The sequence below is a fragment of the Giraffa tippelskirchi genome, chromosome 6 (genome assembly GCF_054371585.1).
Source record: "Giraffa tippelskirchi isolate mGirTip1 chromosome 6, T2T-mGirTip1v1.2.pri, whole genome shotgun sequence".
In the NCBI taxonomy this organism is placed as follows: domain Eukaryota; kingdom Metazoa; phylum Chordata; class Mammalia; order Artiodactyla; family Giraffidae; genus Giraffa; species Giraffa tippelskirchi.
In genome coordinates, this window is record NC_137280.1 from 34,110,369 (window position 1) to 34,127,916 (window position 17,548).

Genomic DNA, 17,548 nt, shown 5'->3' on the forward strand with positions numbered 1-17,548 from the left:
GACGTGAAAAGAGGCACTATCAGTAATTACACTTGGGCCAAAAGCATAAACTGGGACTGTCCTAGGCAAACTAAAAAACATGGTTACCTTAGTAAGGATGAAATTAAAGAGAAATGAAAAGGACTTAGCATGGGGTTGGGACACTAACTGAATTCTTGTCCAAGGAAAGGAACTAGGACTGTCATATTAAACCCGAAGACCTCAGCATAAAACTGTGCACTTGAAGTGGCCGCACTACTGCCAGATGTGGGCAGCGACAGTCATTCCCCCATGCTTGCCTCTGCCCTTCCTAAAGGACTCAAGTACATACAAAATGTACCTGTACTCATTCTCCAGAAGTCAAAGAGGTTCTCAAGCCCCAAGGTAGCATGCTGTGCACAAACGGGAGCAGAGGCTGATGCTGCCTTCCTCAGCATGGTCTCTGCGATGGGAACACAGATGACAGCACTTCAGCAACAACTCAGATCACTGGCTGAACTGTTTTCCGCAAGGATTAGGGCATTTTCAAAAGCACTAGGCACTTACTCATTTAAATCTTTGGCTTTACAGAGGCAAAATTTTAAAAAGAATAATTTAGTTTTGAATTTTCAAGACTTATTTCTCTTCTCATAATGTCACAGCTCAAGTTATAGACAGCCTAAATGAGATAAAAATTCTGATGTGGAGTCTTTAGTAGGTAGAATCAAGCATGCTACTCCTGAGAAAGTCGCTCATTTTGCAAGTTCTTACTCAATGACCACCATCTGTTCAATACTCTATTGTTTAGCATTTCAGTCATGTCCGACTCCTTTGCGACACCATGGACTGTAGCTCACCAGGCTCCTCTGTCCATGTGATTTCCCAGGCAAGAACACTGGTGTGGGTTGCCATTTTCTTCTCCATCAATACTCTATTAGGTGGTGGCAAATAGAAATGAGTTAAGGATAGAATTCACAACTGCCTTTTATTGTTACAAGTAACAGAAGCATCTTGAAACCCTATTGATTTCATTTTTATCCTCAGTCAAATTGTGTTAATATTTCTATAAGAAAATTCATTAAAGTTTACACTTAGAATTATTAGTCTTTACTAAGGACGTTCACATGTTCAGTCTCTTGGTATATTTGACTTACCTTCAAAAACTGTCACTATTTATCTATAAACAAATAACAACTTGTCAAGTTGCACTGGATTTATAGAAAAAGGATAATAATGACAATTATCGTTGAGCAATAAAAAGCCATTATTCACTTTCCAAAAGGGCTTGAAGTAGAGGAAGTGATAGATTTTATGAACCATAAAATAAAATATATTTTTTTGAATATTTTTAGACTGAAAACTTAGTGATAAACTATTACATTTTAAATTTACACTGAAGTTTACAGAAAAGAATTAATTATCCAAATATCAAGCATACTAAAAACATGATTAATACTATTATCAATGAATAACTCACCAGATTTCTTTTTTTGCTACTCAATACTATTTAGTAAACCACTGACAAAGATAATTTATTTTGAACATTTTTAGTGCATTTAATTTTCATATATTTGCACAAAAGTGTAATAATCATAAAAGAACATGCTTTGAAAGTGATTAAAAGACAACTGACTATTTCAAAGGTAGTAACAGAAAATAGAAATTTAGGATGAAGAAATCAGGACATAACCTAATCCTCGATTTATTTCTATTTTAAACATTTACAGAAAACTATAATCTGCCCACTTTGAAGGTTGGAATCTAGACCTTGAGTAATTTTTTGAGAGGGTAAGGGTTGGGAGGGACCTTCTAACAACCAGCCTCATGATAGAAGAGGAAGTGCCTGCTAACCTCCCAAACACATTGCAGGAAGTGAAATTTGAGAACTAGACAGAGCAGGACTTGAATCCTGCTTCTGCCATTGACAGTTTTGTGAGCTTGAATGAGCTGTTCACCCACTTTGGTTTTCTCCTTTGCAAAATAGAGACTGTCTACTTCACAAGGTTGTTATGAGGCTAAATGAGACATTCTTCAATGGGCCAGCACAAGGAATCCTTCATGTCTTCTCATTTTTCCCACATCCCCTTCTCAGATAATAAGGCAATTGGAATGCAAAGAATAGGAACCACAGAATTGAAGGCATGTGCACTAAAACAGTGGGCAGACAAAGTTGGATTGGAAGAGTGTTACAGCAGAGGTAGGCAGGGTCTAGGAGCAACTAATCAGTTAGAAATGGGATTTGGGAGAAATCAATTCTGGTTTCCTTTGTAAAATAGAGTTCATATGTCAATACATAAGTTACAAAACAATTTCACAAAGGTTTTCTGTTTTTGGTTCTCAGAACAATCAATATTGTATAGGTGATAAAGCTACAACCCAAATGCTATCCATTTGGTCGGTGGTAAAGCTAGACCAGTATTCCAAGTTCCTTATAACATTCTATCAGAATATAGACTTTAAGATAGTTATTCAAACATAATGTCAGGACTTAGTGTGCCCAGATTTGAATATAGAAGAGATAGTTAATTTCCCACTAGAAATCTGGGCTTGCCAATACAGTATTGGCATTGAGAAGCATCTGCAAGCCAGACATGGCTCAGTACCCACCTATCTCCTTGGGGTCATGTGACTACTTCCTACGTCAGAGTCTAAGTGGAAGTGACATGTGCCACTTTCAGGTCAAGAGAATAAAGAGGTAAGTGTGACTTCTTCATCTTCCCAAACCCCTGGCTGCTTGGAGGAGAGGACTCTGAAATCTGAAGTGTGCTATAGGCATGAAATGAATGGATTCAAAGCCTCTGAGCCTTTCTCTATGGAGAAAAGCTACCCATAGATCAGGAGCTCCTGCAGTGGACAAGACAGGGAGCAAGAAATAAACTTCTGGGTTAAACTTCTGAAATTCTTGGGTTCATGGCAGCAGCTCACATTACTGAGTCAATGTGCCCATTTAAGATAATGCATTTTCACCATGTATCCCCAATCATGAGCATGTTATAGGCTAGAATTCAACTACAAAACTAGTTTTCCATTGTTTGAAGGAAGGCGTGGTTTGATATGAACAAATGAAAGTACAGTTTATACATGAACTGATTCTCTGATATAACTTTACCTTATCTGAAATACGTGTTTACGTGTGTGTGTGTATACACATACATATGTGTGTGTAAACCACATTGTGTGTTCTCAATCACTCAGTCATGTCTGACTATTCATTGCCCCATGGACTATAGCATGCCAGCTGTCCATGGAATTTTCCAGGCAAGAATACTGGAGTGGGGTGCCATTTCCTCCTCTAGGGGATTTTCCTGACCCTGGGATCAAACCCACATCTCTTGTGTCTTCTGCATTGGCAGGTGGATTCTTTACTGCTAGTGCCACCTGGGAAGCCCATAAACCACATTTTACCATCTCAATTATTGAAAAATTTTGTAAAACGTAATCAAGGAAATAAAGTAGGCACCCTGGATAACACATGATTAGAAAATCATCGGAATTTTTGTGAGTTTATATTTGTTCCTTATGAAATAAAGCTGTACACACACACTCACTCATATACTCACACACTTTTCACTGTGCTTCTCAAATGAATTACTTTGAAGAGATTGCCTTCTCCCATGGACTATAAGGGAGCAGATGGTTGAGTCCTGAAAAGTGTTTCCTACAGCTCTTTGTGCTAATGCCTGAAAAATACTACCTATTTTAATGCTGTTGATATCAATTTCTCTCTAAGAAGAAATGCAAATGGAGTAGAAAAAACTGTGACTAGCTCTATATATGCTGTAATGACTAGAGAAAAACACTGAAATGCAGAAAGTCTGTCTTTGGTTACCTCCCCAGTGAATGAGTAACCAGATCTCAGGTGTTCTATTAGGAATAATGATGTGAAATCTTAAAACCAGTCTCTGGAAAAGAGGCCATGTATGTTCAAGTCTAGTAAAAACAAAGCTAATTGCATTGTTTGGAGGAATGACAAACTACGTCTTCCCTCTATTTATTGCCATTCAACAACAAAAAAGCTATTAACTTCCTTTGGGCAGCATAATGCAACTGTCACCATAGTAACTAAAAAATCAAACACCTGTTGGTGGCTGAGAAAGCTCCAAGAAATGGTTTTCATTAAGAAAACAACTTTAATCTCAGCATTTTTAAGATGAGACAAAAAACACTTACTTGCAACATGGAAGAGGAAGCTATCAAGCCTGAAATGCCATTGTCACATTCTGTCAAATAGATGTCTGGAGGAGCACCAGATGCCCTAGTGTCTGAGTTCTGAAGATAAATAAGACTATTGGTCTCAGGGCATCTGGTGTGTAAGAAATTATGAAAAGTATCTCCCAACATAGAAATGGCTCACTGACTCTTTAGTGTCATTCACTGTCTCCATCTGCAAATGATTAAAAAAAATAATAATTGCATATTCTAAAATGTCTCTGAGTGTCTGTTTAATGTATGTCTTCCTAATTGGAGTATAAGGCCCATGAGGGCAGGAAGAGTTGCTGTTTCATTCACCATGTTATCTCCAATGCTACTTCAGTTCAATAAATTCATGTTGAGCAATTATCTGTGTGCATGCGGTGAGCATATGTTCAACGAACCTTGGAATTATTTTACATGTACTTTCCTAGTGCTGTCATAAGATAGTGTCATCCTTAATAGGGGAAGAACCATCTGCTTTACCACTGACCAATGGAATGACTAAATGAAGGAATGCATACTACAACTAAGTTTTACACTACAGTGTAACTCACAGCCTTGCTTTTTCCATGACTCTAGAGTGTATGAAAATGGAAGGGAGAGAAAAAGAGGAAAGGAAGTTTAGAAGAATCATATTATTGATTATAAGCATGAATTTTAGATGCTTTCACATTTGCTATATGATTTAATGCAAAGAAAAACCCTCATAAGTACAAAATTTACATTTCATTTATTCATTCAGGCAGTAAACAAATGGTTACCTACTGTATACATAAATGGGTTTAAGTACTTGGACCTTTATGTGAATAGTTGTTTAGTCGTTCACTTGTGTCTGACTGTTTGCTACCCCATGAATGGCAGCACGCCAGCCTTCCCTGTCCTTCGCTATCTCACGGAATTTGCTCAAACTCATTTCCATTGAGTTGGTGATGCCATCCAACCATCTCTTCCTCTGTCGCCTCCTTCTCCTCCTGCCCTCAATCTTTTCCTGCATCAGGGTCTTTTCCAGTGAGTCAGCTCTTTGCATCAGGTGGCCAAAGTATGCAGTATTGGAGCTTCAGCTTCAGCATCAGTCCTTCCAATGAACACTCAGGGTTGATTTCCTTTTGGATTGACTGCTTTGATCTCCTTGCTGTCCGAGAGACTCTCAAGAGTCTTCTCCAGCACCACAGTTTGAAAGAATCAATACTTTGGCACTCAGCCTTCTTTGTGGCCCAACTCTCACATCCATACATGACCGCTGGAAAAATCACAACTTTGACTATATGGACCTTTGTTGGCAAAGTGATGCCTCTGCTTTTTAATACACTGTCTAGGTTTGTTATAGCTTTTCTTCCAAGGAGCAAGCATCTTTTAATTTCATTGCTGTAGTCACGGTCTGCAGTGCCAAGAAAATAAAGTCTGTCACTGTTTCCACTGTTTTCCCATTTATTTGCCATGAAATGATGGGACTGGATGCCATGTTCTTAGTTTTTGAAGGCTGAGCTTTAAGTCAGCTTTCTTACTCTCCTCTTTTACCTTATATTATGTGAATAGAATCACATATTATCCCCACACTCATGAAATCAAGACTTCAATGCATAACATTCATATTAATGAAATGATGTCTAAAATTAATTAAAGTTAACATGTTAAATGGTTAATTGCAGTGAGTGCTAAATGAAGGTATACTAGAAAATGTCAGGAAAGATGATTGAATTGAAATTTAAAGACTGTCACTCCAAAGGTAGAGAAGAATGACTGAGCTGAGAGTTCAGGATTGACCCTATGGGCATGATTATTTATTTTTTTATATAGTTTTTTATATAGTATAGTTGGTTTACAACATTATGTTAGTTTCAGATGAGCAGCATAATGATTCAATCACTTTACAGATTATACTCCAAAACGTTATTAAGAGATAATGGCTGTACTTCTCTATGCTAAATAATATATCCTTGCTGCTTATCTGTTTTACACAAAGTACTTTGTATCTCTTAATCCACACTCCTAATATGCACCTCTCCTTTTCCCCCTCTCCACTTGTAACCACTAACTTGTTTTCTCTATCTGTGAGTCTGTTTCTATTTTTCTATATACATTCATTTGTATTATCTTTTTAGATTCCACATATAGATTTAGGCAGAATACCTAAATTTTTGAAGACACAAGTCCTAGCATTATTCATTTTTATTAAGTGTTTTAGAAAATAACACATTCTGCTAATCAAAAACCCTTTCTTTCATAGCTGTTTCTTCTATCCCAGTACAATATACTTCCTCCAGTTACATTCTCCTGGCCTATGATTGGGTTAGCCAGCTAACAGAGGAATTGTTTTAGTTACTATTTCATTCCCACCTTGAGTTATTCAGGCACAAGTAATTTAAGATGATACTTGGACTCACTGTGTATGATTTTGCATTTTTTTAACCCAACTTGGACTCTAAACACATAACTGCAATGGTTATGATACAACTATGGTATTGGTAACCTGAGACCTAGAGGTCAGTGATTCTACCAGTTGTGGGTAAATTGATAATGGGTTATTTTAATTATTGGGAAGAGTGCCAAACTGTGTACTAAACATGTAACCTGGTAATATCCATTGTCTCAGGCCAGGATTAATGTCAGTGTGAAAAACCTGTTAGGAAAGGGTATGGTATCAACTTGGTATTCCCAAGAGCCACACTTATGTTCAAAGTGTTTTTGTATTTGCTCCGCTTGGTCTAAGACTGGGAGTCTAATGTATCATATAACCTGGATACTTCATCTCTAGGCATGCGGGTTTCACTAGTTGCAGCACATGGGTTCAGTTGTTGTGGTTCCTGGGCTCAGTTGCTCTGTGGCACTTAGGATCTTCCTACCCCAGGGATTGAACCCATGTCCCCTGCATCAGCAAGTGGATTCCCAACTACTGGACCACCCGAGAAGTCACACTTCTCTTGCTTTTTGAGCAGAGAATGAGTGTCTCTATCCAGTCATGGTGATGTCAGTGTTGCCTGATCTTTGGCCAGGACCTCCAGCATATATATTATAGCAGAAACAGTGTAAAATAATAGGTTAACATCTATGCACTGAGAAACGATACCAGGTTCAAATCATACCTCTCTTTATTCAAGTTTGGACGCAAGTCACCTAACCTCCCCAAGTTCCAGTTTTCTCATTGGTAAGATGGATGTAATAATAATGCCTTACTCTTGGAGTTGTTGAAAGGACCAAATAAAATAATCCATAAGAAGCACTTAGCACAGTGACTATTGAGCTCTCAATATATATTATTTTTTTCAATATTTATTATTTTTATAGAATATCCTTTCTAAAACTGTAGACTTATTTTAAAGGACTTAAACTTGTTGTATTAACCAAGATCCTCCTTAATTTAGACCTAAAAGGTTTTTTTAAGATTAAAATCTTTGCTATGGTCAAAGAGTGTGTTTTAGTGCTACTTTTTATTTCACCCATGAAAGCAATTTCTGTGCTCTGCTGTAATAAACTGACCGTATTGTCTGCCTACTCTGCCTGCCTTGGATATGCCAACTATTCCAAGCCTCCCTTACCTATGAATACTTCCTCACACTGTTCTCCTGCATTTCTCTCCCACAACATATTTGAGGCAGTTATCACAATACTCATGGACATTTTTCCTCTCTTTCTTCTCTTTCAACAAGAATTCTTAATTGTGCAGACTCAGGATTGAGAGTGAGCAAGATGCCTAAACACACACACACACACACACACACACATATTCATTCATTCATGCTCATATAATTTAATACAGCATAGGGCTCAATTTATGGACTCTTTTTCAAAGTGTTAAGGACCGAAGCACTTCTTAAAAATGTAAGATCAACCAAAATTTTTAAAGATTCAAATAGGACTCTCATAGATTTTTATAAACATTTTTGGAGACTGAAGGAGACATTATGTGAAGTTTTCTTTTGTCCCAGTGGATGATTGAAGAGCCATTCATTGCCCAGTCCTGACACTGCTTTTCCCCATTGGGTCTCTGTGAGAGTCACATGCTTCAGACATCTTTGAAAAGAATCTTCTGAGGCTTCAGCATCTCATTTGAGTCTCCTGAATCTCACCTATCACTGGGTTGAATTTTCATCCATCACAATGAGCAACAAATTCCTAGGCACCTGGAAACTTGTCTCCAGTGAGAACTTTGATGAGTACATGAAAGCTCTGGGTAAGAAATGTTCTTTGTTGTTCTAATTGAGAGGATCCTTTTTGAGAAAAATGCATTGACTATTTCCTTCTAACTCCTTTCCCAGGAGTCTGGGAGCTTGCACAGGTTGAAGTACAATCCTCTTCTGGGATTAATCTTCCATTGTGTCAATCAGATAATTTTCACTTTGTTTGTGCAATATTGATAGACTTTAACTCAAATAAGAGCTGCTTAAATGCATTAAAATGCCTACTGATTTCAAAGGCAGTTTCAAATCAATAGGGTTTTGGTTCAAACCCAGAGGAAAGAAATCTTAGAAACATAGTCAACCCATTCTTTGGCTTTTCTGAAAGTTAGTTTTATAACACTAAAGTGTTCATGAAGTAAACAGTTAAATATACTAGAGTTAATGGAAAACCTCAATTTAAAAGTGCTATTTAGCTAAGCCAGAAATTTTCTTTCTCTACCTCTAGATTGTCTGTTATTACATAAGTATGTGGATAAGCTGTTTGTGGAAAGTGAATGCTTCATAAAGCAGGATATTCAGTCTAGGAAAGTTATTGAGAAAAAAAGAAATGTGTTGTGACAGTGAATTCAAGTTCGGTTACACTAATATCATACTTTCCTGGAGTTGGAGCAGTGGATAGAGACAGAAAGTCTAGTCATTACCACCATCAGCTTTATTTGCAACTATTTCTAGGAAATGTTCCATAGATATGAGCACAAGAGGTGTGAATAGTCTTTGGAAATTTCCAGAGCTGTATAAATAAGGAGCGAGAGAAGCCAATGACCACAGGTTTCTATGTTCATCAAAGTACCAGTAATTTTACCTATTCAGAAAGCTTATAAGAAGGCTTCTATTTTTAGATAAAATGAGCCAAATCATGTTTTGCTGCCTGGAAAACTATGGGAGCTTATGGGAATAGATCCATACTCTTAAGTTTGGTTAGATCTATGGATTTCACTGTGCAGCTGAGGTAGAAGCAAAATATAAGAACATCTCAACAAAAGACTCCCTAACTGAATCATTGTCAAATTTTTAGAGTGCAAAAAGACACCTTGAAGCTTGGTAAAATGTAGATTCTTAGGCTCTATTGCAGAAGTTTAGTTTGAAAAACATAGTCCAAAATCACATCCAATAAGAAACAATTAATCAGAATTCGGAAAAAAGAATAAAGTTCATAATCATTTATTGGCTCTAATTCTGCACACTTCTTTATGTATATATAGCCATGAATACATGTATATTTATATATAACTATTTTTTTCTTTTTGTATCTTTCTCATTTCACATTTCTATTTTTCTATGTATTTCTATAATCTTGGGTAATACAGTAAGATACTTGAGTCTAATTTTGTTTTGCTATCAAATGGAAAAATATTTTTTAAATTATTTTATTTACCTTTATCATTTGCAGTGGTATAAATACATTTAGGGGCTACAACAAACTTTCAGAAATGAGTTTCCATCAAGGATGTGGGAGGAATTCTTATCTATATCTATAATATATTACTGAGGGAAAAAAATCATAGAAGAGCATATATAAGTCACAGTCTCATTAAAAAAATATATCTACAATATTTATTTGTACAAACTAAAATGTCTGGAATGATCCATACAAAACTATAATTAGTGCTTCTTAATGGAGCATGGGATTGGATGAGGTAAAAGTAGATGACTTGCACTATTTAGGCTAAATACTTTTGTGTTTAAAATCTTCAGACATTACTTTTGTAATAACAAAATTTTAAATATCCAAGTTGGTGGACATGTGTTTCCATCAGGTGATGAAGCACTAAGGGAGGAGGTCCTTAGTAGTAAGTGATATTACCTGCCACCTACACACACAAAGCACAACTGAGTATAGAATATAACCACCCATATAATCCCTTTAGGTAGATGCTCTTTCGGTCAACAAAATTCTAACACTATCTTGATTTTCAGGTGTGGGATTAGCCACCAGAAAACTGGGAAATTTGGCCAAACCCAGAGTGATCATCAGCAAGAAAGGGGATATTATAACTATAAGAACTGAAAGTCCCTTTAAAAATACAGAGATCTCCTTCAAGCTAGGCCAGGAATTTGAAGAAACCACAGCTGATAATAGAAAAACAAAGGTAAACTTTATTGTTTCTCTTCAAAGTTAGTTACATCTACTGCTTTGAGACAGATTACTCCTACTAGTGTTCAAAAGGGTAGCCCACTTCATTCTGTCAAAAAATAAATGCGCCTCATGAAACGTCTGTTACGAAAATGACTCAATGCTGAATAAACTGCTTCTTTAACCAACCAAAGTCCTAGAAATTCAATTATATGAATGTGTCTTTGCAGAGCACTGTAACCTTGGCAAGAGGCTCACTGAATCAAGTACAGAAATGGGATGGCAAAGAGACAACAATAAAGAGAAAGTTGGTGGATGGAAAAATGGTGGTGGTGAGCAATTTTACTCTAACTATGGAAATAATGCTATTTAAATAGAGAAAATGGTTATGTTATTTTCAAAATAGTCTCTTCTTTGGAATACAAATGGAAAAAATGGTTAAAAATAAAGACAGAGTTAATGTTTGATATTCAAACTATAGAGTCATCTACAGGTACTTCAGGTTCAGATTCAAGAATTTAGAAATGGCAAAATCTATCTGCTACTTTAGAAACAACATATAAAAATGATTTTTCTTTTAAATGTATGGATAAGTTAGGTTAGACTCACAAAGAGAAAAGCAAAAGCAATTCTAAGTTTTATAAGCAAAGCACATTGCAAAATGGTCAATTGCAGTATATTTGTAGATATCTAAGCATAATGTTTTCAAGAGTCCATAGTAACTTAGACTAAAACATGTCATCAATATAATCTGAGCTCATTGGAGACCTTTTATAGTTGGCAGATAAAAATGATGACAAAGGTTATATGAGATGACCTCTAACAATTTTTTTGTCTGAAGTGCTTTTCTCACTAATCAACACATACATTGACTATAAAGAGATTCATGTGGTGCTTTGAATGTTTTTTCCTTTAGTACAGAGGATCTGATCCCTAGCTCCACAGAAGATTTACATGGAGAGTAAATACCAATATGGGGGCCCCAATACAGACCAATTGAAAGCAAATTTCTTAAGGGAGGAGGAGCCATTGGTATTTTTAAATGTTCCCCAGATGATGCAAATGTGCAGATTGTCCTGAAAACCACTGTTTTAATAGCTTTCAATCTGTGCAAATAATCCATAAAAATTTGCTGCTTCAAAAATATAACTATGTTGTAACTTAGATCAATGTTAAAATTGTTTCCCCTATTTCAACAACCATGATTCTGAATTCCCAGATATCAACTGACATATTGATATTTGATTTCTGAGTTTAATCTTATGAGATTTCTTATAACATCTGTTATTATTACAAATTTGCTATACCCTAGTTTGAGGTTTAGGTATTCAATTAATCTCTTTCTTTTTTTTTAAGGAATGTAAGATGAAGGATGTGGTCTGCACCAGAATTTATGAGAAAGCCTGAGAAAAGTTTCCTTACTGAAGTGATATTTGATCATCTGATATTGGAAATCAGCTGTTTCCATTGGCAAGGCCTGCCCACACTGCTGTTTGTTTTTGCTCTTGTTTTAATAGATCAGATAAACAAAGTCTTACACTGAGGATTAATCTAAATTTCAGTATTATTTAAACATTTTCAATTTGTATTCATGTCTTTACTATATTAAAGATTAAAGTATGTATATTGGCTAGACCTAAAGAATGGATAATGTCATTTAATTATCTGTGAAGTTCTAACTTATGTTGTATTTTAAATATTTGCAATGATAGTAAAAGGAAGTAATAAGATAGTAAAAGGAAGTAAGTAAATTGATCAGGGTAGCAAGCTCAAACGCATTCAAAGACCAGGAGAGTGATGGGGGTTAGAAGACCAGAAGTGAGGCAAACTAGAAGGATCTGTTTTAAAATGAGGAGTTCTAGTTTCAGCTAAAAAGAGCAGCCACTACTCCAACCAATTTAAAAATTGAGCATTAATTTACATACAAGATCAGGCATGTTCAGGGTGGTGTGGTCGTAGACAAGGTGGCTAATTTACAGACAGTGAAATGAACAGATATTAAAGATGGAGTTCAAACCATTGTGATGAATACGTGCACTCATATAATTCACATCCTGATTGAGATACAGCACATTTCCCTGATCCCAGAATGTTTTCTCATGCTTCTTCCCAGTCAATGTCCTGTCCTGTCCCAGCTCCAACAGAACCAAGTAGTGATTTAGTTTCTATCACCATAGATTCGTTTTGCCTGTAATCAAACTTCATATAAATGGAATCATGCATTATGTGTTCTTTTCTATCTGCTTTTTTAAAGTCAGCATAATGATTTAAAAATTCATTCATATTGTTGCATGCAGCAATAATTTGTTCCTTCTTATCATGGAGTAATAGTCCATTGTATAAATATATCACAGCTTAGTTATCCGTTCGTCTCTTAAGACAATAAGCTATTTCCAGGTTTTGGCTTCTATGAATAAAGCTGCTATAAACATTCTTGTATAAGGCTGTTTGTGGAAATATGAGTTCCTTTTCTTTTGAATATTAACTAGGCATGAAATTACTGAGTCCAACTTATTTTTGTCAGGCAGGAATAGGGTAACATTCTGCCCAAGTAATAAAACTAACTTAGATATATTACATGATTGAGCAAATGAGATGTGTTGATGTTGTTAGCAGCTACAATTTTCCTTTTGGAAGAAGGAACATGCAAATATGACAGAAGGGAGACAAGAGAGAACCAGGTACACATGGATTGGAATAAATGTAAATTCATATGTATGGGTATGTATGTACGTGCATATTTTTCTTAGATCGCTCTACCGAAAGAACTCAGAAGGAAAGACAACTCAGTAGGAATGAGTATACCTAGTGCTCAGATCTTGGTGTCTAATATATTCTCTTCTAAAAGGAATGATGGTTCCTTAGAGAAATGGCTAATTAAGATGTGAGAGCAGAGTAGATACAACATAAGCATAAAATATCTTTTTATGCCAGAAATTAAGGAAGTTTTCCAAAAAATAATAGAGATACGTCACCAAAATATTAGAGGGTACTCTCAACTAGCCAAAATGGGAACAAGTTGAAAAATTATAAGTTAATAAAACATTGGGAGAAAGAGAAGAATCCATGAATACACTGGAAAAGAAAGAAAAAGAGGGTGAGAGAGAGGAGAAGAAAGTGTCTTCCTTACAGTAGAATGTCATAAACTGACTGCTAAATGTGGAAAAAATGCTAGGATTGGAAAAACTGACATTTTTCCAACCATTTCAGTCAAAGCTGGCTCAGACAAGAATTGTCAATAGATGTAAAATCTAGAGGATTTCCCTGGTGGCAAAATCTAGAGCAAAGATTTGATTAGGAGTAGGATATTCGTTTGGTCTTAAAATATCTCCACACAGATTGCTTATTTGTTACAAGGGGAAAAAATAATAACCATGCAGTAGAAGACCTGGACCACCTCTTCTTTAATCAAAATAACCCTCATCAATAAGGGTAAATGAAAACCATGTGCCTTCAAATGTGATATCCTGAGAATGAAGCAACGGGGCTTATGCAGTATTCTGGCCTGGAATCCTTATCTGGATCTAACCAAGAGGAAACAGCAGACAAATTCCAAACGAAGAATGTTCTGTTATAAAAGAGGAGGGAGGGGGTGTTGATGGAATTCTTCAAAAATGTCAATGTCCCAGAAGACAAAGAAAAGCTCTGTGGAAATGTTTCAGATTACATTAAACTAAAAATACCTGACAACTAAATGCAGTTATTTATCCCAGACTGGATCCTGTACTAGAGACAAAATAAATATTCCAAATGACAGTATTAGGTTAGTTGGTAAATTGGAATATAAGGGGTAAATTAGATACTAATAGAAGCTGACTGTGATTATGCAAGAGAATCTCCCTATATGCAGTGAACTCTTTTGGAATAGTGAACATAATGTATAGGGTTTACTCTTAAAAATTTTAGAAAAAAATATTTTGAGTGTGATTATGTGTGTGTACACATTACATAGAGATACACAGAGAAAGCAATAGGTAAAGCAAATGGAGTAAAATTGAACAATAGATGAATCTCAGTAAGAACTTTATGTGTTCTCTTTGAAATAATCTGATTCTTGAAATTTTATACAAGTTTGAAGTTATTTCCAAATAATTTTTTTAAAGCTATACTTGATTCTTCTCTGCCTCTGGGCATTCAATTAACACATGTCTGGGAGAAATCATAACCAAGGTATGTTTTTTTTTTTTATTTTTATATTTTGGCTCCAGCCAGATAAACCCATAAAAAAGAGACTTTAAAAACTATGATGTTATTTTTAGAGGTCTGTGGTAATATGACTCACCATAAAATGTATTCCTCAATAAATATAATTGCATTATTATACAAAAATCACAGGAACTTTTGCTCTCATAACAGGAAAAGTGGAATTATGCTGATAATGAGGAAGATGAAGTAATTATTTCAGCAGGTACTACATATTGTTAGATTTGAAAAAGATCTTCAAACAACCAGAAGAGAGGAGGGGGAAAAATTAGATTCAAAAATAGTTTCAGAAAATAATTTTGATTCTTTAGTTATTTTTTATGTAAGCTGATTAAGAGCAGTCAGACTGCCTAGTTCAAATTCCAATTTGCTACTTTCTAGCTGTGTGTCATTGGGCAAGTTACTTCACCTCTCAGATCCACAATATCTTTACCTGTAAAAATGGGGTTAATAATAGAATATACCTTAAGGAGTTGTAAATAAGAAATAAGTTAATACATAAAGTGCTTACAACAGTGCATGGCACAAGAAAAGCATTATAGAAGGGTCTTTGTTATTATTATTTACCTAGTAATGCACATGAGATTCATACAGATGAGAACTTGACAGGATCTCGGAGCTGTTGATGTTGATTACTATACCAAGTGACTAACTTTATTAAGAATATTATTTACACAAAAGTGAAAACAATCAAAAATTCTACCGAGGTGAATTCAAAGAAAACCCAACCAACACTGCTATATAACTGCTAACCTAAGCAACTTTATAAAATGTCAATTGATGATTATCTACTCTGAGCTACACAAAGCCTAAATAAATACACTTAATCCTCAAAGGGTAAATAACTTATCTGATATCAATTTTCCTGGAAGTCATTCTTTTAACAGCAGTGGTATGCTGGAGCTGGCTCAATTGTTTCACAAGAGCTGATAGATTTTCAAGAATTTGGCAAGCTCGTTGTTAAACCACTGGTAGCTTGAAATCAGCCATGATGGGAATATTTATTAACATCATGGAAAGAGGCAAAGCACAACCAATGAGAGCTTTGTTTCTTGAGACAGCTTTAAACACTTACTAGCGTATCACTACCTAGAAGTAACACAGTACTTGGATTTTACTATTGGAAGTCTTAGTTTCATGTTGACCACAATATTTCTAATTCTTGATTAGAGATTTACCTGGTGATTTCTTAAAAAGACATTGCTGCTCAGCTTTTAGGATGATTTCTTCTAAAGCAGGTGGTACCTCGCTAAGTATGGCTGCACGTTAGAATCATCTAGAAGTTTTTAAACATCTTAAAGTTTTAAAACAAGACAGCATCACAGATCCATTAAGTCATAATATATGGGTGACGGGTGAGACCCAGGCATCAGTATTTTTCTGAAAACACCCCAGGAAATTCCAGTGTGTGGCCAGCTTCAGAGCCACTGTGCCAAAAAGTCTTCCAAAGTTAGACATTTAATGTAGTTTCTCACGTGGTTATCAATTAAAATGGAGTAAAATGTCATAAAAAAATCAGGAGTACCAAATGTCCCCAATGTGACACTAAATAGCAGCATGTAGTGAAAATACTACCATAAAATCAACTCAGATGTAATCAGGTCCTTCGTAAGCAGGAAGCCAGAGTTTACCTCTTTGTTATTTTCACTGCAAGCAACATAATTGGCCGTTATCCATGACATATGGAAAAGTGAAGATTTAAAAATAGCTAAATGTAGATCAACAGGGAAAACAAACTAAAATAATGCTAAACCTTCACAGAATATAAATCACCTTTCAGCAGGATTTAGAAAATAAGTTCAAATTACTCAAAAAAAAAAAAATAGTACAGGACTACATTTTGAAATAGCATTTCTCACATTTTACTATTTAAAAAAATATAAATTAGTGGAATGCAGAGTGCTCAGGTCACAGTTATTGGATTGAAATTCTGGCACTATTATTGAAGTATAAAATCCTGCCCATGGTAACTGACCTGTGCAACAGTTCTAATAGGTCTAGTAGTGCAAGATGAATATCCCAGCACCACCAAATAGTGGATGTCTGCAGTTAAAGGGTTTTGAACACTGGATCTGTGACAAGTCTAAAGTTTCATATACATGAAGAAGACCAAATAATATCACTTTATTGCTAAAATTCAAGATGAACATGAATTTTCTCACAACCTAGCCTGAGCACCATTATTTTTCTATAATTACAGTTTTATCAGATTATTAATGCATATAAATTACATTAAACAAGTAACTAATGCAAAGTAAGTTGATGATAAGAGTTCAGCTTTAAGATTTACAAAACAAATCATCAGTGGGCTTGTATTCCCCTGATGTAATTCGGCGTCTGAAGAATACTTACTAAACTTAAAGTGAAAGTCGCTCAGTCGTGTCTGACTCTTCGTTCGACCCATGGATTATACAATCCATGGAATTCTCCAGGCCAGAATACTGGAGTAGGTAGCCTTTCCCTTCTCCAGGGGATCTTCCCAACCCAAGGATCGAACCCAGGTCTCCCACATTGTAGGTGGATTCTTTACCACCTGAGCTACGAGAGAAGCTCTTGTAGCTTCAACTTAAACTAAACTTGAAGCTGGTACAAATTTTGATTTTTTTTATTAAAACCTATCTCATATTATGCCTCATTTTATTCAAGTACCATCTTCCTCAACCAGATTGTACACTGTTGAAAATAAGATCACATTCTAAGCTGCTTAGTGTCCATAAAAGCTTCCAGAAAATTGCTAGGTCACAGCGACTGTTAACTAAATACCTGACTGATGTGGGAAGGTGCAGGTATTTACTGAATATTTCAAGTGTTAGAAAAACAATGAAAGTATAATAGCAACAGTCCTGCAACTGTAGTGGACAAACATGGATTTGAACCCTGACTTTGCTACTTTGAACCTGTGTGGCATTCTGTCAAACAGTCTGATTTGCAATTTCCCAGT

General features: G+C 35.6%; 1 protein-coding gene across 1 annotated transcript; it reads left to right on the top strand.

Moving 5' to 3' along the window:
- The first annotated feature begins 8,250 nt into the window (after nt 1–8,250).
- Nucleotides 8,251–12,981, top strand: LOC145508949 (myelin P2 protein). Its single transcript, XM_081496731.1, has 4 exons — nt 8,251–8,323; nt 10,248–10,420; nt 10,635–10,736; nt 11,761–12,981. Exons 1-4 carry the CDS (start codon nt 8,251–8,253, stop codon nt 11,809–11,811), a joined length of 399 nt encoding a protein of 132 aa, XP_081352857.1. The 3' UTR covers nt 11,812–12,981.
- Nucleotides 12,982–17,548: the final 4,567 nt, after the last annotated feature.

Coding starts and splice junctions, on each gene's coding strand:
- LOC145508949 (XM_081496731.1), top strand. CDS start 8,251: ATGAGCAACAAATTCCTAGGCACCTGGAAACTTGTCTCCAGTGAGAAC. Junction 10,421..10,634: donor CTGATAATAGAAAAACAAAG/GTAAACTTTATT, acceptor GTGTCTTTGCAG/AGCACTGTAACCTTGGCAAG. Junction 10,737..11,760: donor TGGATGGAAAAATGGTGGTG/GTGAGCAATTTT, acceptor TTTTTTTTTAAG/GAATGTAAGATGAAGGATGT.